The sequence below is a fragment of the Carassius auratus genome, chromosome 8 (assembly GCF_003368295.1).
Source record: "Carassius auratus strain Wakin chromosome 8, ASM336829v1, whole genome shotgun sequence".
Taxonomy (NCBI): domain Eukaryota; kingdom Metazoa; phylum Chordata; class Actinopteri; order Cypriniformes; family Cyprinidae; genus Carassius; species Carassius auratus.
Genome location: NC_039250.1, coordinates 3,936,688 through 3,959,024, shown reverse-complemented (window position 1 = coordinate 3,959,024; position 22,337 = coordinate 3,936,688). Strand labels below are relative to the sequence as shown.

The following is a 22,337-nucleotide window of genomic DNA, read 5'->3' as shown; positions in this document are numbered from 1 at the left end:
TATATTTGGAAAATACTTTGTTTCTTTTATGTTGCATTAAATATTTTTTTTAATGCTTACAGTTAGATGTATTCGTTTTATATTTATTCGCTCACTTACTCAAATCTAATTAATATATATTTTAATATTTATTTTTGATTTATTAAAAGTAAATAATTATTTATATAATTTTTATCATAGATTTTTACCATTTGTACAGGTTTTTTTTTCTAAACATTTCCACGGACCCCCTAGCACTCTCTTGTGGCCCCCTGGAAATCCCCTGCATTGTGTTACATGAGTGCAAGCAACATTTCAGCGCAGTCCTGCAGCAGCAACAACCTGTGGGTCGCGCTTGTCAATGTGTGTGGGAGAATTTACGCAAAATTATTCAAGCTCGTATGTATTTTTTTTTCTGCGTAAGGATTTTCACTCGACCTTGCTGCTGAATAAAATATCACCAAGGTCTCTTCACTAGAAGACGGCAACACACAAAAGTTTTGCTCTCTTTCATTCATTTTGCTCTTCAGCCGACCCACGTCATGCCTGTGCGGTGACGTCACGACCGCACAGGGGACTCGTGGACCAAAGAGAGGTGAAAAAAAAGAAACAAGTAGTCGAGGCGCTCGTGGAAACAGGAAGCAAAAGGGGAAAGCCAAGCAGAGGTTGTTGTTGTTAGAAAAAAAAAACTTCCGAAGGGAGCACTCTGTCTTTTACCTCCCCGTTATTTTGAGCTCTTTAAACTGACAGTGCAGCCAGTCCGTTGCTTGGACACCGCGCGCTGAAGGAGGGAAGCTCGCGCGCTTCGCGCCGAAGTGGATGGACCTGGTCGGGGTTTCGGTTTATTTGACATTCCTCACCGTCCACCACGCCGGAATTAACCCCTTCTTACTGTTACCGTATTGTTTTTATAGGCAGAGCGTGACATTCCACCGTTTAAAAGCGGCCCTGGTCGATTTTACTGGAGTATTTTGACGTTTGAAGAAGTCTTCAGTTCGTCTGACAGGAACGGTGTAACGTTACGCACAGGCAGCCTGAGCTAACGCGAGCTAGCGACTTAGCTGCTAATGTCAACTAACATGGAGGGAGAGGTGCATGTGTTACATAACAACCAAACGCAACTAAACCACCGACTTTTGACACCCAGCAAGCACAGTTATGGACGTGAATTAATCTCCAAAGAATAAAACTGCCCATAAACACATTTATTTGGGAGAGATGGAGTCGAACCCGCTGATCAGCGGTAAGTTTTATTACACTTCTAGGTTGGACATGGAGGAGTGATTGCATTAGAGTTTAATAAAGTGCTCGTTTGTTAAACAATACTAAATACATTCACAACTCGCTCTGTTTTATCCACAATTTATTCGTACAATGTGCCTAATCCTGGTGTGAGTGAGAATGTTGTGTTCAAATCAATATGATTGTTCAAAAGGTATTGTGTGACAGTAGAAATGAGTGGAATTGACACCTTATTTTGATCAGGGTGGGTTAACATACCTGTTTGAAGCCTGATGCACTTCAACTGTGTTCTAGTAAATGTTTTGCAAGCCAAATGTCTGGTAGTGTGTCTACATGCTGCTGTTTATGAATCAAATAGTGTTTGGCAGACTTGTTTGCCCCCTGGTTATTTCTGAACTAACGTTAATCAGCCATCATCAAGTGTAATTTTAACATTTACATTTGGTTGTTTTATTGTGCATTGAATATTTAGATTTTGAGCTGTCAAACAAGCTAACGTTAGTTTGCAAGGGTTCTTGTTTGTTCTTGTATCTGGAAGGGTGGTTTTTAAATTAAACAATTATTATTCATTATTTTAATTTATTATTATTATCATTCGCTCCCTTTGGTATGTAATGTACAACAAGCCCTTTATAATTACTCTGAAAACCTGAAATCAAATGCATAAGAACTTGTTTGATTTGTTTGTGATTGTGCAATGCATATGTCAGCATTTCTTTACTGTGTTTGTGTAAATGAAACCAATGTCATCTGATATTAACCAGCAGACCTCATGTAAACCCAAAGAGACCATGTCGACACCTTGATGACACACCAGGAACTGTTGTGAGCCCCACTTAATCCGTGTATGTGTGTCTTTTAAGGATTTGTTTGGTAATTTAGCTCTGGATTCATTCTGCTCACATCACAGTCCTGTCTGGCTCTCTCCTCCTTTGGGATCCCTATTCATTCATTGGCTATAAGTCATCATGCAGTCTGAGAACTCAAGATAATTGACTATTGAGCATTGAGGTCCCTGAACAGTCTTAAGGCAATAAGGTCTGATGGGGAAAAACAGATCTGTGTTGTTCAGTGCCTATCTTTGTTTGCTTTTCTCAGATGTACAGGCTGATTTATGAGGCATTAGACCAAGGCAAGCTGTGCAGTGTTAGTCCCTTGATTAGTCATACTGGAGCTCTTTAGCTAGAATGTAACACTGCGAGGAAAATTTGGGAATAATAAACATGTAAATAAGACAAATGTGCATCTGATTCTTTGGTTCTGGCTTCACTATAACATATTTATCTTAATACCGTGACCCTTTGGTTACTTTTACCAGTATCTTCTGATGCCAGATTATTATAATTTTTTTCTTCTGATTAATCACCATTGAAGTATTTGTTATTCATAAAAGCTTTGATGTGTTGTTGTGCTATTGGGAAAATCAGGCTGTTTGTTTTGCTGGCCTTAACTGTTCAGTTCATTAAAAAAAAAAAGGCACAATTTATTATAAAACTACATTATAAAGGGGGTGCTAGTCATTGTTTCACACAATTGGCTTTATTTTTTTCAATGGCTGTTTATTGAGGGAAACACCTATAATCACATTCAGGCTGATGTGGAAAAATCTAGTATTTTCTAATCCATTATTTGTCCTTTTTTATGTAACTCTGTCTGTACTTAAAGTTAATTGATTGATTAAGTGAATTTAGACACCGGAATGTTATAATGTACAAGATTTATTTTGAACTGAATAGTTGATGAAAGCTATTCAGATAGGTTGCTTTAACAGAGATAAGACATGTATAAGAAGGTATATATAAAGGCTATTAAAAGTTAGAATTATCGGACTAAAGAAATGTGATGTCTAAAATATCAAATATTGATCAATACAATTCAGGAAAACAGTCATTAATTTTGACAGATAACCAGTATGTCCTTATATTATCGTTCATCTATAGAAAATTACATTTGATCACATTTTTGTATTCAATTTACAGTGTAGTTACACAAGCACTTTTAATTGTTATATTTTATTATATGTTTATTACTAGGCTTTTTTATTCATTTTTAATTAATACTTTGATTTATTGCTTAAAAATGTGCATATTCAGAAATCTCTCAAATGTAATATATTTTGTTTATGAATAACAGTGAGAGTTATTCTTCTTTCGCTGTTATTGGTCAAAAGATTTTCCAGCTGTGATTTAAATTTTTTTGTAGAAAATGTCAGTTGCTAATAGTCTACACATTCTCAATGCATAATTACTGTATGTATATCTAGTAGGAAGAGTAATGGAAAGTGTTACAGAGATGTCTTCAGAACTTCTTTTTTTGGGGGGGTCAACCTGTATAGAAATGAGTAATTTCAGCAGTCTTAGGGTCTCGCAGTGAGATGTTGATTTGATGAGTAGTGTAGATAATATATGACATTTAAATCCTTAACCACGTTTTTGAAAAACTCCCTGTTTGCCTCTGTGTGTGTGTGTGTGTGTGTGTGTGTAGCTGTACAAGCTGTCCACAGGATATTCTTCTGGTGTTTCAGTCCTAGAATGATACCATTTATTAAAGCCATTTTACTGCTAATGAATGCACTCACTCAATCACTTGCAGCTTGATTTAATGACAGAATTAATTAATGAGATTTTATGTGCTAGGTTAAAATGGAAACGTGTTCCTTTCATTGTCATCAGCAATTCACTGCGATTAATTTGGTTCAGTGTGCTTAAAGGGTGGCAGGGTCTCTTTTATTCCTTAGAAACTGTTGCTTAAATGCTTTTACCATGGTGATCGTTTCTAAGGTGTTGCTTATGAGTTACGTAAATGGGAGGGGGGGATTTTAATGGGGTTAATTTGCATTTTCAACATGTTCTTCCTGAACTTGTGATACACATCCTTTGCTGATGGTAGCAGTATTAATTCTGGCATGTTTTTCCTTGATTTCACTGCAGATATAGGCTAATGTTCCCTCTCCATTTATGCTCCTCCAATCCAACCGTAAAGAAGAGGATTTAAATTACTACCGAGGATGTGAATTTGATTTCATTGAATGTAGGATTCAGTTAATCCCATAAAGGCTGTTTTTTTTTCTAACATGGCTTCAGTTACAGAACATACTTCTCATGACAATGTAGTATGTTTGATGCATTATTATTTTTTTTTTACATAGCTAGTAAAACCAATATCTGTTGTTTTCACAGCACTTATGGCTTAATGGGGAAATATAATTTACAAGCAGGCCTTATCACAACTGAAAGATACTGTATTTTGGTGTGTATTTCAGTGAAAGCATTAGTAATTGCAGGTTGTTTTGTTTATTTAGTACTAACTTGAGGTTTTTCAATTCTAACACATGATACTATGCACCAGTAGGAAACAGACACTGCCCATTTATCATAATCTGTTTTTGTGCCTTGTAGCAATGGATCCGTCCATTACATTGTGGCAGTTCCTGCTACACCTGCTAGATGATCAGAGTCAGAAGCACTTGATCTCTTGGACATCTGGGGATGGGGAGTTCAAACTGCTGGATGCCGAGGAGGTGGCCAGACTCTGGGGGCTGCGCAAGAACAAAACCAACATGAACTATGATAAACTTAGCAGGGCACTTCGTTACTACTATGACAAGGTATTTGCAGGAGTAACTATGAATGATGTGAATCACAGACTTAATCGGTTTATTTTATATATACATTACTGTTTAAAAGGTTGGGGTCTGTAAGATTTTTTAAAAATAAATTATTACTTTTATTCTTCACAGATGCAAAAGTTACAGTAAAGACATTTGTTATGTTACAAAATGTTTCTATTTCAAATAAATGCTGTTCTTTTGAACTTTCTATTTATCACAGAATCTTGAATAAATGTATCACAAATTTCCACAAAAGTATTTAGCAGCACAACTGTATGTAACATTGAAAATAACACAAAATGTTTCAAAGTGATCGTCAAAGTGGCCGGAAGCCGCTGGCGATTGTGGGCGTCCGGGAGAGTTGAAGTCAGGTCAACTTTATGGTAATGAGCTATGATGTGGTTGAGTAGCAACCAATTGGAATGTAGAAGTCCTCCGCTTGAGAGGATTCCAGGGAACGCATTTCTATAAACTTTGGTTCCGACCACATTAGTTCCCAAGCATTCTCACGCTAGAACACTTGTTTTTCAGTGGGAATGGAATTAATTTTCTCAAAATTTGACCAAATGCATTTAGACTACACTTCAACCAGGACGGAATGTTATGTTGGCTTTGCACAAATTAAGACCAAGGCTAGTAAACATCTCTTATAAACTAGTAAACGTCTCCTATAAACTGCATGTTGAAATTAGACTTAGCACTTAACACAAAAACACACCACACAAATGGCTTTTATTGGTTTATTTCATTAGCAGAAATGTAACTATAATTAAGTTCATTCCATCGATCAATTTCCTACTTTCACATTAAAAATATTTAATGAGGTTAACTTATCCCCTTACGTTACTTGTTGTCAGACAAGATCAACATACTTGTTCCCTTTGCGGCTCATCTGAATACAAGACCAAGCATTCGATCGTCAGAATGTCCACGAATCTTTCTACAGCATTTTTGGCAGGGCAGAATTTTGACACTCTCGCCGGTGGCAGTGTAAACGCACAGTTAGAATAAGGATCATGTGACACTGAAGACTGGAGTAATGTCTGCTGAAAATTCAGCTTTGTATTACAGGAATAAATTACATAATAAAAAAATTTAAAATTATATATATATATATATATATATATATATATATATATATATATATATATATATATATGTTTTTCACAATACAGCCCTAGTGAGTATGAGACGTCTTTGAAATAAATGAAGAAATCTTACCAACCCCAAAAGTTTGAACACTAGTGTATAAAACTGATGTACAGTAATACAATTCAGTGATATTGAATGAAACATTATTTACTCAGAATGACTCAATTGATGTTAACCAGTTAATGAGCCTGGACAATATTTTGGTCCATCACTAGTATTAATAAATTCATAAATATTAACCATTAATAAATATGAATAATTCTGGCATTTTTACTGTCTAACTGCTATGAAAAGGATAGTAAAACCTAAGATGGGAGCATGATTTAGTGAGCATGTGCATATTATTTTTGTTATTATTATAGCTTTTCAACAAGCTTTCATACTTCCACAGAATATTATTAAGAAAGTTAGCGGCCAGAAGTTTGTCTATAAGTTTGTGACCTTTCCGGACCCCAACTCTGCTGATGGACTGAAAGGACCTGAGGATTCCCAGAGGGCCACTACAGGGGAGAAATTGGAGCTGTCCATTCAGAGTAAATCTAACACAGGTGCTAACACCACCAACCCATGTCTCTCCAAGAGCCTGCAGGTTCAGCGCTCCTCCCCTAGCTCAGTGCAACGCAGCTCCCGAAACGATTACATGAAGTCTGGTCTCTACTCCACTTTCACTATTCAATCCCTACAGACGCCCTGCAAAACTGCATCCAAATTCATCAAAACGGAGCATGTCCTGAGTGACAACAGCCCCAAACCTGCTCATCTGGACCGCACAGTGCACGAGGTCAGCTTCTTTCTGGATTTCATGTTTTTGATTTAGAGCTGATGTTTTTAATTCTGCAATAAATCCTCTCATATGATATGTGACATTAAGTGAGTTATCATCAGGCTAAAACCTGCCAAACCTTGTTAAACGCATTGTGTGTAAGGTATTTGATTCACATTGATTATGTATTATGTATATGTTGCAGATGCAAATGTGTCAGACAGAAGCACAGCAGGGAACTGCTCAGGTGCAGTCGACTATGGAGAGCAGCAATTTGCATGTGATAGTGACCCACCCCTCCCCATGTGCTACACCTGCCCTCAGCCCACAGACGCCCTCTGGATCTGTCACTGCAACCATGGTATAGATTTGCTCTTTAGCACTCATTCAGACTTTAAATGCTTAAAGCTGTGCCATTTTAGCTAGGGCTGGATCAGAATGTTCGAATATTCTTTTGGTTGGTTGGCATTACATTTGTTAAATTTGAGATTCGAATAATCTTTATTTTTATTTTATTTTTTACATCTAACAACCACTGCATAACGATCTTCATCCGTGCTTGAATATAGCCGCTTTTACACTATCGGGCCAATTGGTTCTAATGACTTTCAGGTATGGTTACAGTTGTATTTCCACGTGAGCCTGGCGTGGCTGGTATGACATGATTACAAACCGTTCTCGGCCCAGAATTCTTGGCAAAGTTAGACAACCATGCTTAGCTGTACTGTTAGAGTTCTTGTGCGTGATGTCGCCACTCTGTTGCCTGGCTAACAGTTTTTCATAGCTGACTAAGCGGAAGCACACTATTTGATCAAACAGCCAATTAAACAGCTACGCTACATTCAATGTAAAAAGAAAAAAAATGTCTGAGACAGTTTGGTCTGTGGAGGAAACATTTGCAATTATTGATATTATGCACGTCATCACCTTTTGTTTTTTTGTTTGTTTGTTTTTTTCACGTCAAGTTTTCTTTTTTTTTTTTTTTGACCTTTGAAATATCAGTTAAAAAAGGAATCCCAAAAACATAAATATCTGATCATCGTCCATATCAATTGAATTCAATTCTTTTCAAGTTTATTTGTATAGCATGTTTTACAATACAAATCATTGCAAAGCAACTTTACAAAAAATGTATTTGCTACAATATTCAGTAGTAGCTTATCAGTGTTGATGTAAATGCTGTGGCAAAACTGAGAAACAAATAGAGACATGATTAGCGTAGCTGCTGTTCCAACCAAGCTAAATTTATTAGTTTAACCCAGGCTAAAGAATAATAATGCGCATTTGATCAGATACAACTGCAGTCACAGATTATAAGATGCATTATTTGAATGCTTGTTGAAAGATGTGTTTTTAATCTAGATTTAAACAGAGAGAGTGTGTCTGAACCCCAAACATGATCAGGAAGGCTATTCCAGAGTTTGGGAGCCAAATTTGAAAAAGCTCTACCTCCTTTAGTGGACTTTGCTATCCTAGGAACTACCAAAAGTCCAGCGTTTTGTGACCTTCGGGAGCGTGATGGGTTGTAGCGTGGCTAGTATGAGGCTAGTTAGGTATGCAGGAGCTAAACCATTATGGGCCTTATAGGTAAGTAATAATAATTTCTAACTGATATGGTGAGTTTAAAATATTCTAGTGGTCCCCCCAGAGTGAGTTTTTTTAAGACGACCATTATTTTAGAACGTTCCCCTTACTGTTTCCATGGCGACGCGTCAGGCTTGTCACGTGACACACTGCGTCTACAATAACACTGTATGAAAGATGGATCGCTTTTATTTATTTTTTCCTTTTTTTATTTAAAATATTCACAAACTAGCATACCATTTCATGAACAATCTGATATTCTGATTCATAAATATGTGTAAATGAGTGTGTTTTGTCGTTTAAAAATCTTTCTAAATGATCTTGATCATAATCTGTAATGTGAGATGGGTGCCACCACTAGGGAAGTCGTGGCCTAGTGGTTAGAGAGTTTAACTTCTAACCATAGGGTTGTGGGTTTGAATCTCGGACCGGCAATACCACGACTTGGGTGCCCTTGAGCAAGGAATCGAACCCCCAACTGCTCTCCGGGCACCGCACCATAGATGGCTGCCCACTGCTCCGGGTGTGTGTTCACAGTGTGTGTTCACTGCTCTGTGTGTGTGCACTTTGGATGGGTTAAATGCACAGCACGAATTCTGTGCATGGGTCACCATACTTGGCTGAATGTCACGTAACTTTCACTTTCATTTTTGTTTGCGGTGCAGTTCAGAGTTGCTGTCAGTCAGATTTACAGAAGGTGAACTCGTCAATCTCTCCCGAAATACAAGTAAAAAGTGGCGGGGGAATTATTTATTTATTTTAATATCGTGAGATCGTGGAGCACAAGAAAACAACACAGTCTGAAGCTGCTCACTGTAGATGATCTTGTTTCTCTCTGTCTGCTCAATCGTGGTGATGAAAGTGCCCTAAAAGATGTTATAATGGACTAGTTTCACATCCAGAGATAATGGATTGGATGATGATGTTACCAAAGAGGAAGAGTCCGATGAGAGTCTGTTATATGCACAGGTTTCTAACTACAACGTACACTATTTGTGCTATCAGAGACTATGCCCATCATGATAAACAATGGAAAACTGTCCTCTTCAGGGTAACGTTAGTATTTTTGTGTAATGATGCAGAATAGCGAACGTTAAGTAGAAGTGAAAGTGAAACCTGTATCACTTTAAAGACATTTTCTCAATATTAGATTCATGAAAATCATAGCTATCAGCCGACTTCAGATAGCCATAACTTATGTAACGTTCAAGCTGTGGAAAAAAGGAACTCAGCTTTCATATGGTATCGATTTCACCATGTGTTGGGTTTTCGTATATCGCATCACATATGTTCAGCCCCTCCCTCCGAAGCTTTGAATATTCGTTAGTGGATTACGTTCGAAGCTCAAAAATGGTATTCAGACCAACCTGATTTTAGCCCAGATGATGGTGTCAACAACGTTTGGGAATCGTGTAAGATTTCTTGCATTAAGCTAAATTGTCTTCAATGGCCCGGAGTCAATTATTCCCGCTTAAACTACGGTTACCACACCTCGACGTCGAGCAGATGAAATATTTAAAGGGAATCGTCTGGTTTTTGTCCATCTCTATTGTGAGTAGGATTATTTCTTCTGCATCTTATCCAATGCCTCTTTTTGCTAGTTCCAAAATGTAATTTTAAACCTAGTAAAGGAGGCTTGAACCATTGATAGCATTCTAATGCAGATATTAATAAAGATATTCGAAAGCGAGCGAGAGAGACAGAGACGCAGAAAGAGAGAGAGAGAGAGAGAGAGAGAGAGAGAGAGAAAAAAAAAGAGAGCTTGTGTGAATTAGGCTACCTCTTTGCATCTCTAAACAGCTGGAACTGTAATGTGGTCAAGAGAGCTGCCTGGAACTATGTTTGCCGTGCATTTCCCAGAAAATAATTGCACAACTCAGAACATTCATCAGCCAATCAGATTCAAGCATTCAACTGCCCCATAGTATAAATCAGAATTATTGCACTTTCACCCATAAATACAAATAAATAGAAAGTCAGCTCATACACATGGTTTATTTGGCATCATGTAAATTTATTAAATTGTAATTTAAATGATCACACTCTTTACATTATAACTGGCATACAGTTAAAACTGGTAAAACTCAAAAACAGTGAAATTCTTAATATTAATTATATGAATTTATTTCAATTAAAACAATAACAGTGGCAAAGGTGCATTTATTCAGCAACCACAATCACAAACATTATAGTTGAAATTCATGTTTCAGTTTATTACGGTCAGCACTGAGGCCTGCAACAATGTTGCAAAGAAAAAGGATGTCAATTTATAATTTTCTTCATTGTTTTTGTTAATGAAATTGCACTGAATGGCAGTCATTCAAGTTATATTCACATCTCCATTGTCAGAAATTGCGTCACAGTCAAGTAATCCCTTTTCCCAATTAACAAAATAAAGCACAAAATTTTTAGTTGCACTTAAAAATGTTTAACACTATGGAAGAAAATGAGTTACAATCTAGTCCTTACTCATTGAAGCACTTATTGTAGCCTCCTGGAAATTGTTCATCAGATTTAAAAGCTTATGCACCCAAATTCCTGGAAAATACCATAAAGATTGGCTAAACATCTTGCAATCCATTGTGTGCATAAAATGTTGTTTTCAATTCATTCCACAGAATACTCAAGCACAGAAGAGCCAGAATTTGGGTGACCCACCCCAGATCTACTTGTCCGATCCCAGCTCTATGACCTCGCTCATTCCTCTAGCTCATGGAGAATGTGTTGTCAACCCTTCTCAGCCTGTATTTGTGGTCATAAAACCTTTGCCTGTTGGACTGGCCAAAGAGTCCAGCCTCACGCCTGAAGAAGACCTGCTGGAGATTGTCGATTTGGATGACAAAACAGATGTTGAGGTGAGCAGATGTGTCAATTAGAAATCATTCACTGTACATCATCCCAAAAAATATTGAACATGTTTGGTTGCAATGAAATGCTGGAGTAATTTAGCATTTTATTTATTTATTTTTAGCTTTTTATTTATTTTATTTTTTTATTTGCCATACTCAGCCAGTGTCCACAGTGCCTGTCTCTGGAGTTACAGATGCTCCAATCTCTGTGGATGCTCCATCACCCTCCGTGGAGCCAGTGGCGCAGCCTGTTGGAGAAGGGGAGGTGAAAGAAAAGCCTGAGTTACCCGGTTAGTCAAAATTCATGTCATTGATGCATTAGAAAGACGTTGAACTCAAAAGAGCTGGTGAGGCTTGTAGCAGTTTATTTTTAGTTTTACTGTTTATGAATTGCAAGCAAATCTTTCTATAAGGGGAAGCTTATTCATTAGCGTTATAACTAGATATATAAAAGCGACATCAGTTAAGTTCCATTTGAATATTGGTTGCCTGGCAATGAAAAACAGCCTGCTGTTAAGATAGTTAACTACAATACCTATCAAACTTTTGGGATCAGTAAGATTTTTTTATATATATTTGAAAAAAGTATTTTTATGCTCTGAAGACTGAATTTATTCAATCCAAAAATACGGTAAAATTATCATTAAATATTACTACATAACTGATTTCTATTTGAGTATATTTTCAAATGTAATTTATTTCTGGCACAGCTCAATTTCCAGTAGCCATTACTTCAGTGTTCAGTGTCACGTGAGCTCCAGACCAAGGCCGATTGATGGTTATTTTGTATTTCTTCCATTTCTGAATAATCACACCAATGGTTGTTTCCTTCTCTCCAAGCTTCTTGCTGATGGTCTTGTAGCCCTTTCCAGCCTTGTGCTGATCTACAGTCTTGTCTCTGACATCCTTTGACATAGGGCTGGACAATATATCAAACAATATGATCATGTGCATCTCGTCAGTAAAGCAGTTCCGTGATTAGCAGTAAATCCCCATCACATGCTTTGAAAAGGAGCAGCAGTTAACACACAGAGCCGTAGTTCGCTGACAAGCTACGCTATAGCGAGTTCATTATTAAAGATGATTATGAAATACGAAAATGAACTCGATATAGCGTAGCTTGTCAGTGAACTACGGCTCTGTGTGTTAAGACGCTCCAAGCAGGTGATGGGGAATTACTGCTAATCACAGAGCCGGCTTTACCGACGAGATGCACATGATCATAACGTTCGATATATTATCCAGCACTAATAGAAGTATTAATTTCCTAAAAAAAATTTTACTGCCCCCCCCAAAGTGTATATTACTTGGTAGAAGATTTATTATGATTATTGATAATAAATTAATTATCAAATGACAATGTCTTTTATCAAATTGCTGATCCTACCTTTTCATAAAAGCAATAAGCCACTCCAAGCAATGCTTTGCAGTTATTTGACATGGTTATAGGTCAACAAAACCCGCAGTGCTTAAAAATCAATTGTCAATTTTAGCCTCTCATTCAAAACTGTTTTCAGAGGACACCAATACTGCATCAGCCTCCCTCCCAGCAAGCACGCAGGAAGTCCAGCCTCCTAAATCAAAGAAGCCACGTGTGCTGGAACTGCCATCCTCGTCTACGCTGCTACCCCCTGGACTCTCGCTGGATAAGGTCAATGCAGCGGTGAACAGCCTTCTGGCTTCTGGCAGTGCCACAAACACCTTAACACCCACAGTCATCACCTCCCATGCCCTGGTGAGCCATTCAGTTCAGAATTAAGGTTTATTATATAAGTTTTGCTATTTTCACTATTTTGTGGAATTGTATTGCTTATTTTTTATTGCTGCTTGCAATTGCATTTCTAAGACGAAACCCACATGAACTCATTTCAGAAGATAATTATTTTAAGCAGTTGACAGCCCTGATTTAAACACAATGTTTTTTCTTTTACCACATAGATGGCACAAAGAGATGACTGTTAAATGGATGAGTTTCAGTATTATCTCACAGTCCTTCAGTGGAGTCGTGCTTGGGTGTTTTTAAGAGCTAAATCTCTGTTTATGCCATAGTTTTGATAATTATCAAAAATATCTGTATTTTTTTGTTTTTTGTCTAAGGCAACAATAGCGTTTGTGGGGTATGAATGGATGCTTCACATGTACCAAGCTTTTATTCAAACAGTCTCAATGTGATTTTTAACAAAGCCAGAGCGATATAAATGCTTGTGTTACCAGATATCCAAGAACAAAGAGATACAACACAATGACCTTGTAAAATGGTTCATACGCACACGCACAACCTCTTCAACTCTTTCTCTCTCTTTCTCTTTCAGACTCCAGTGCTGTTGACACCAAGTCCGCTGCCATCAACCATACACTTCTGGAGCACACTCAGTCCAATCGCTCCGCGCAGCCCTGCCAAGCTCTCCTTCCAGGTGAGACTTCCTGTCCACACAGTTTCCGTCCACAGCATGGCAGCAGCACACCATCTGTCTCTTCACACTCCCTCGGCTCATTGCATGGCTGAGAATTTACTCCCTTCCCAAACCATTCATAACCGTCAAATACATTACAACATATACATTTTATATATTCCACCTTTTCCCAACTTTTAAGATTGCCATGGTAACCAATATCTTATTTACATTTGTGCATTTAGCAGACATTGTGCTTCTATCCAAAAAGACTTGCAACAGAGAAACGTGATTTTCCACAGAACCAAGCATATTCATATGCAGTGGCATGTTTATTAGAAAGCTAGATTAGGAAATCAACTGGAAAGAAGCTCATGAAAGAGTTTTTTTTTTTTTAATCATAAAATAGTCTTGTAATAATTTTATATTCTGAAATACAATTTCCTGACTTCAAAGAGGAAATTGGTGTATTACAAAGTATTTTTTGGATGATAAATGGTTTGGTAAATTCTGAATGGATCAGCCACATTTAAAAATGTTAAGTAAGTTATCCAGCTATTTCCACACTTGTGAGCACTCATTTGAATTCTGTTATTGTGCCTTCACATTAATACTGCAATGCTTTAGTGCAAAAAAACCATTATCTTCAATTAGGCTCACTAACTAATAATTTCAATACTCTGCATTGCAGTAAATTCACAATGTTCTCTTATGCTTCTTGCTTTAGTAGACGTCTTTTTGTGCTTCATTTTGAGAAGGCTTTTGTGTTGTAGGACTGTTCCTCAGGAAAGCATGTGAGCATCCTCTGCTGGACAATAGCAACAAGTGCAGAGTTTGGAACATTAATATATTGTTATTTTTTTAGAGGAACAAGTGCCTTAAACCTAATCCTACACAAGTTCCCTCCTTTCTGTCTTGGTAAATGTTCTTCTTGGGCTAGTTTATATTTTTATTATAGCAAAGTGGTCTTTCCAGTTTATTAAGTTATCCATGTCAAGTATCAGTACCAGCTGAGTATTCCAGGTTCTTAGAACTTTAATGTCCCATTTTAAATGCATGCTGTTCATTTGCACATTAATTTATACTCCGAGGGCTCAAAGGTATTGTCTGTGTGCAAAATGTATATCTTTCCATTACTTGAAGTGCAAAACATATTAGCTGAAATAAAATAAATATTGAAAAAAACTTTAAACGTTACGATAAAACAATAAAACAACATTTCTCACTTTTTAGTTTAAGTAGAAGTACTGTACTTAAATAAAGTGAAACTAAATAAATTAAAAACTAAAACTATAGAAATGTTTATGAAAAAATTTGAATAAAAATGGCAAAATTACTCAAACTTGAACTAAAATTAAAATCAACTCATTCAAAATATTTACAAAAACTAACACGGTAAAGCAGTGATACTAAAATAACATTGCTTTGTGGAGACGGATAGCTTAAGTCCTAATTAACACCTTCCTGTTATTCTTACAGTTCCCCGCCAACGGAAGCAATCAGATCCAGATCCCAGCACTGAGTGTGGACGGCCTATCCACACCTGTCGTTCTCTCCCCTGGACCACAGAAACCATAATTTGCTATTTAATTCCCTTATCTTCTGCCGTAGCCATTGGCTACCTATCCAGCCAATGAAATGCTGAGGACGGCCAATGAAAGTTGGGACACTCCATATCAGGTTCTGCTGTGAGTTGGGCGAGGCCTCTGCTCCAAATCTGCAAGAGGAGTGCGCTCTCAGCCGTCCTTCACAATTGGTTGACGGAGCAGCCCAATTTTGTGCTTGGTGGCATTTGCAGAAACTATTTGATTTTTTGTTTTTTCCTTTGCTTTTGATATGATCATCAACGGTTATTTATTTATTTCTGATGTTTCTTGGTGCATCGCGAGATGCACATTCCCGAATGCTCATGTGAATTTGGAACTTGGAGATCTCACTTCATTTTTGATTTCTCACAATTCCATTGAGTTATGGATCAGACATGCTATCCTTTGATTGAATCAAGGCATGAAATGCCATTTATTCACAGACTGAGTATAGCTTTCTGGGGGGGGGGCATGCATTTGAAATCTGCAAGTTAATTTCTTTCTTTGGCATTACATAGACACAAATACATAATATTTAGTATATGACACACTGTTGTTTTAAACATTTTGTGTTTTTCCATGGACACTTTTTGCTAAAGTGGCATTGAAAATGCCAGAGGAATGTCACAGCCATTCCCAGGATTTGAAGAGGTGGAACCAGGGTGGAAAAGATACAAAGAGATTCTGAACGATATCAGGGTCTGGAATGTTTCAATCTTTTTCTTCTATGACATCATTCCTTTTTTTCAGAACTTTCCTCTTGTAAATAGACATTGCACCCATTCCAAGATTTGAAATACTGATTTTTTTTGTTCTTGCTCTCCTGTTTTTGTTGAAGTTTTTTAGTAATTCTATCAAGGAGCCCTTTCTCTGGCAGCATCGACAAAGCAGGCAAAGGTTTCAAAAGTGTCACAGCGAATCTTTGCAGTTTCATGCTTTTTTCTTCTAAAGAAAACGCCAGAGGAGACCAAAGACCAGCTGTTTATATACAATCTATCTTAGCGTCTCTGTCATTTTTTTTTCTGTTAAGTTTTGCATTTTCTCTCGCTCTCGTCTTTATTTTTACTCTGCCGCATCAAAGGGCTATAAGAACCTTCATGCAACCAAAACACTCACACTTCTGACACTGTATATAACTGATACATCTGACTCGCCAGCTAGAAGTGTAAAACTCAATAATCGTTGTATATAAAGTAATTTATGGCAGAACAGGAAGTATGTAGCTTCAGCTGCTTTTGATATTGTTAGTCGTTTTGCGCAGCCTGCCTCTTATGCTATGTTCGTCTGATGTGTTAAAATCACACTCACGGTTGTTACCTCAAAGCTGTCAACAGCTCGACGCGTCAAAGCAGGCGAGCATATATGTTGCAACTGACAAACAAAGCCAACGATTATTTGCATATCTTCTTGCGCTTGTAGTTTGCGTGTGAAGCTCAAGTTTCCTGTGGGGAAATCATGGTGGTTATATATAGCAGTGTACAGAAAGCTGTAGTCAGTGTTTATGGAGAGTAACTGTCGCCACAGCATACGGACTTTTCTGTATAGTGGTTTTTATCATTTCATTTGATCTGAGTTTGCTTAACTCGCATATACATTAACATCCTTATTTTCAATTTTAGGAACATTTGGGCGTCCATGTCTTTCACTTTAGATTATTTTGTCTCTTTAAGTTGGTGCTCTTTGTTGTTTTAAAGAGTTTTCTGCTTTGATATCTGCGTAATTGTAATGAACTTGGGAGGATTTGCTCGTAGCATGCTGCAATTGCTTAAGCGTGTCACCTCTCTCCTGCATTTTGTGCGCCTTGCGGCTGATTTGTAACTGTTCTGTTGTCAGTGAATGACTGTTTGTTTTCAGATGAAGCGCTTTAGAAAAGACTTGAAGATTAGTCAATGTTCACCACCGCTCTTGGTGTCGCTCTGATATGTACCGATGATGTCATGGATGCCCACACGTCGACACATTGAATGTTCTGTTCAGGTGGGCATTTTGGGAGTCGCCCCCTCACATTACTACTCGCCAAGCTCAGTGACCTGATATTTTCATTGGTGAGTTACTTGTGTTTGTTTTACACCATGGGTTGGGCAAATTAATAAGCCTGCAATATCAAATAACTCACTGTGATGATAAATTAAGTGATTTGTGAGTACTACTTACCCCATTCTTGATCTTTAATGCGGTGTAGTAAGTCTGCAGTACTGCTTTCAGCCGTCCTGTCACTTTCCTCTCAAGCTTGTCTGGATCGCTGGGATTGTTTGTGCCTCTGAACGTCTGTGTGGCTATGCTCTGTAATGTGCTGTGAATGCGTTTTAACAGCTGTCTTTGAGCTAAACTCCTCTTATTTCCCTTGCTCTGCTGCTGCTGTTACTTTTACTGTACATCAGCACTGATCAATACAGTGACAGCATACTGTGCACGGTTCCCCGAAATGAACTATTACATAGTGCTGACTTCATTTATGCCCAGACAACTTGTTTACAAATCAACAAGATTAAAAGACAGAAATAGAGAGCCATATCAATTTAAAACTATTTCTATTTTAAAAATACAGAAAATACAGTTTTTTTTAAAGTCAAATATTGTAATATTAATGAGCCTTTGTCATGTTGATGAAATTGCTGCCCCCTTTCAGATAATGAAACTAATGCTGCACGTCTCTGGACCTGTGAAGACTGTTTAGGTATCATAATACCACATTAAATAGGTCTTAAAGTTGGATTTCTGGGTATGTGCTTGTCCACTGACTAATTATTTTGATATTAATACCTTCTAAAAAAACTTTGTTGTTTTTATCTGAAATTATCCCAGAATAAAATCTTCATGCGGAGTAATGTTAATCAGTAATATTTATTGTCCTTATAACAAGCAAAGCTCCAGCTGAAATTTTTATTTGCATTCTATTCTCTTATTAGAACCAAAATTGTGCAGAAATTGTATTTGTGCAAGTTTTAATTGTGCAAAAAAAATTGTAAATGATTGTTGGTAACCAGCATGTGTAATGTGTAGTCACTGAAACCTTTATGCAAATGAAGAAACATGTTACATAAAAAAAGCCATTAATTGAGTAATTGATTGGACCGTAGAGATGTTGGCTGAGAAGGTTTTTCACCTTTTGTGGAGAAGTCTCTAAATTATTTCCTAATACCAGCATAGATTTCGTACCATGTACAAATTTCCATTGTAGGACAGTCGATCATATCAATATTTCTCATTGAGAAAACCTGTTTAATTCTTGTTACCTGCTTATGAAGTCACAAATCCAAGCACCAAACTGGAGTTGATACTTGCGTGGCTCAAAACTGTTAAGACATCTGCCTCTTTTGCTTTTCAAGTTACTGAATTTGAACATCTGCAGTTGTCAGATGCTGTAATAAGTCTTCACCTTTGTTTTTTCTCTTTGAAATGTAATGTGGGAACTGTTAACGTATTGTATGATTCTATATTCAATAATGTGTTGGGAAATCTTGTGCTACGCATATATTTGTGTTTTTTAAAAAGAAGTCTGCTACTTGTGTGAAGAGCGAATACATGGTCCTGTTGGACTCTTGGACTGTTGGGAAGCAGATCTCTGTGGCCTGAGCTCCCTTTCCCAGATGAGAATCACTCTCTGGGAGTTTATTTCATAAAGGGATGGAGAGGCTTTTATTTTTGTCTAAACTGTCGAAATACTATATTATATGTACTGGAAAGAGACAAAACTATTTTTCATCTGCACATGCTACTTTGTTTGTGTATGTGATAGATCTTGTTTTCTAAAGACAAAAGAGACTCGGAACTAATATGAAAGTTATGAATAAAAGGCTATTTTGTTCTTTACGTTTTATAATATATTCGTTTTATCTATCCATCTATATATCCATTTATCTGTTGTTAATTCCGTGTAATGTTCTATCATATGTGCTATCATTATTCAACCATTTTATGTATCCATTTATCATCATTCCACGGTTCAATCTATTGTTCTATGTAACATTATCACTCTATTCTACCTATCATTTGGTCTATCTATTATTTTATTTATCATCTATCGTTCTTTCTATACTGTATATCTAATAATCAGAAAAATTATTACAATGTATTGTTTGCAATTATACAGAAAAAAGATTTAAGTAATAATGCATATATATACAGTACTGTGCAAAAGTCTTAGGCCACTAGTATTTTCACCAACAAAAATGGTTTTAAGTCAGTTATTTCTACGTTTTGGTGTAGTGTGTCAGTAGTAAATATCAGTTTACCTTTCCAAACATTATTTTTGCCATTAATTGCAATAATCCAGTGAGACAACAGTCAGTGCTCCACACAGAGATCTGATCTCATCGCCATTCTGTTCTGGAATAACATGAAGAAACAGAACAAGCTGAGACCGACTCGATCCAGAAGAACTGAGGCAATGTCTCCAAGACACTTCAAGAAACCTACCTGCAGAGCTACCTGAAAAACAATACGCAAGAGAATTTAGGACAAAAGCTTTTTTAACGCATAGTGTGGTCACACCTAATGTTGATTTAATTTAGTTAAGTTAATAAAAGTTAATTATTATTTTTGACAGCATTTTTACACAAGTGCCTAAAACTTTGCTCAGTACTGTAGCTTTGTAGGTTTCTTGAAGGGTCTTGGAGAAATATAAACTGATATTTACTACTGACACACTGCAGCAAAACATAGAAATAACGAACTTAAAACCTTTTTTTGTTGGTGAAAATACTAGTGACCTAAGACTTTTGCACAGTATTGTGTGTGTGTGTGTGTGTGTGTGTACTATATATATATATATATATATATTAGTAGGGGTGCACAATATATATCGGCAGATAATTAATGCGCACCTCTTCAGTAAAGCCGTTTCTCTAATCAGCGGTAAACTGCCTCAGGTGGGTGATTTCACATAGAGCAGCTGTTTCTACACAGAGCTGTTGAACTGACAAGCTGCACAAATCCACGTTCGTTATCACCTGACATTATCATTAATAAAGCATTTATATAATAGCATTTAAATATAAAAGCATTTATTAACGGCCGATATTTATCGTGCACCCCTAAATATATATATATATATATGGGCCCTTAAGTACAGAATTATTGAGAAAAGATCGCTATATGTTTGTTGCTTGATACAAAAATAATTGCATGATCAAAACAGTCTGAAGAAACAGCACCTGATCAAGTGAAGAGATGAAAATATCTATAAATAATCCCTCTTTTTTCCCCTCAACCTCAAAATTGGATGAAATAATACATGCCTCTTCCTGGTGGGGGAATGTGAAAAAAAAAAAATCCAAAACCAAATCCCTGAAGGAGTCAGTTTTGTATGTCATGCCTCCACCGGGACGTCAACCCTTGGGGAGGAGAGAATAGATATTAATTAAAGCCAGGCTAAGACTCAGGCACAGTAGGAGCCCCACACAACATGCTGATTAACCAAACCCCACAATGCTCCTCAAACTGACTTTCATTTCTCCCGAAATGCAAACAGAAAGAATGATGAAAGCATCAGGCTTCTTTTAACGTGTTGACGATGTCTGCGCCCTGAGCTACAGAGAGACAGAAGAGGAGAGAACTGTTGATACTGCGAAGAGATGCAGACGAGGCGAACCTGGAATAACCTTCTGTAGATTAAGCATGTTTTAGAAAGTTTGGAAGTTAGAACTTTTAGTTCATGAACTGTGTTTATGTTCAGGATGACAGCATAATTCTCCCTCTTTTTGTGCAGTGTGTATTCAGTATGATCTACTAGAAACAACCATCTATAACACATTAGCATTGTGCTGGTGAAGTTTGCATACTGTTTATTTATTTATTTATTTTATAATGTGTCCTGCATGCATTTAGTATTCAGTTAGCAGCATATAGAATTTCATAAAACTGCCTCTACAAGACACCATAAATGCAATAGGGATGTAGTCAAATAAAAGTGCCCGACCAAAATCCAATTCTTCTTCTTTGTGAATTTCAAATAACAAAGCAGAGACTAAAATAAATTATATTTGAGAGCATAAGGCCTTGTTTTATTGTCCTGGTGCCTTGAGCGCAGCTGCAGATGGCACATAAGAGACCTTAGCATCGGGTCGCTGATTTTTATTGCGCTGAATGGACTTTAGTAGCTTCACGCTGCAGGTTTGCTTTAATTGCACCTCACCCAAGGTCCCACTGATGAAGATCTTCAGTAAGGCTCATTAACTCCCAATTAACAGTCTGTTTACACCACCACCTGTAAGCACTCAGTTTATGTCTGTTCAACATGGATCCACAGCTCAAGTAACAATAATCCTGTAGATTAAATGAACGTGCTCTAGGGTGGAAGCATACGGGGACTGAATACATGACTCCTCTGTTTGGTTTGTTAACTGCTGATGTTTAGCTAACTGCAGTCAAAGCTGCAAACACAGCTCACTATCCTTCTACATGTACACGAAGATCTGATAATTGGGTCGTTCTTATGTGCCATTTGTGACTTTTTCTAGCATTTCATTTAAAAATGATTACTGTTTAATTTTTTATTTAAACATGTTCTTCCATATCAGCCTCAAAGTACAAGTGCTGTAAACACTGTAAACTGCCTCCATCCCAGTTTTATATTAGAGTTCGAACAGTATCCAAATGAGACGCAGTGCCTAATATCTCCACCTCCTAATGAAACTTAAGTGAAAATGTAAATATATTGACTGTTTTCAAACAGGTCCAGCTGACTTTTAATATTCTAACGTTAGCCCAGTCCTGAACCACCACATTATATTAAAGTAAGCTGCTTATTTGTTCACTCAAACCATGTGAACTAACCTTAAACACCGTGTCAACAAAGTCACAGTGAGGCAGGGTTGATCAGAAACTAAGAGGGATTATGCATGAACACATTTCAATAATTCAATAATTTCAATAAAAAAAAAACTTTTTATTATTGTCAGATAATGTAAAATTTATATAAAACTCAAAACACTATAGAATCATTATAGCAACAAAACTACATAGTAACACCCTGGCAAACACCCAGACACTAGAATTGTGCTAGTGAGTTTTGCATGGGTAAAAACCATCCATATTTGTCTTTTATGTCGAAGAAGCCACTCAGAACACTATAGCATCTTACATCTCATTAGAAACCACTCAGAGCACCTTAGCAACTCCCTGGAAACCAGTCTAGCACTGCAAAATGACATCATTTCAGTAACCTGTTAATTATAA

The 22,337-nt window shown here is 37.0% G+C and overlaps 1 protein-coding gene across 1 annotated transcript; it reads left to right on the top strand.

Moving 5' to 3' along the window:
• Positions 1 to 332: 332 nt before the first annotated feature.
• On the top strand, positions 333 to 18,978 carry LOC113107010 (ETS domain-containing protein Elk-1-like). Its single transcript, XM_026269128.1, has 9 exons — positions 333 to 1,222; positions 4,620 to 4,828; positions 6,375 to 6,764; positions 6,952 to 7,107; positions 10,949 to 11,185; positions 11,340 to 11,469; positions 12,697 to 12,914; positions 13,492 to 13,593; positions 15,052 to 18,978. Exons 1-9 carry the CDS (start codon positions 1,198 to 1,200, stop codon positions 15,148 to 15,150), a joined length of 1,566 nt encoding a protein of 521 aa, XP_026124913.1. The 5' UTR covers positions 333 to 1,197; the 3' UTR covers positions 15,151 to 18,978.
• Positions 18,979 to 22,337: the final 3,359 nt, after the last annotated feature.

Excerpts from the sequence above, each read along its gene's own strand:
- LOC113107010 (XM_026269128.1), top strand. The coding sequence starts at position 1,198 with ATGGAGTCGAACCCGCTGATCAGCG. Across the intron at positions 11,186-11,339 it reads ATGACAAAACAGATGTTGAG|CCAGTGTCCACAGTGCCTGT; the intron begins GTGAGCAGATGT and ends TGCCATACTCAG. Across the intron at positions 11,470-12,696 it reads AGAAAAGCCTGAGTTACCCG|AGGACACCAATACTGCATCA; the intron begins GTTAGTCAAAAT and ends AACTGTTTTCAG.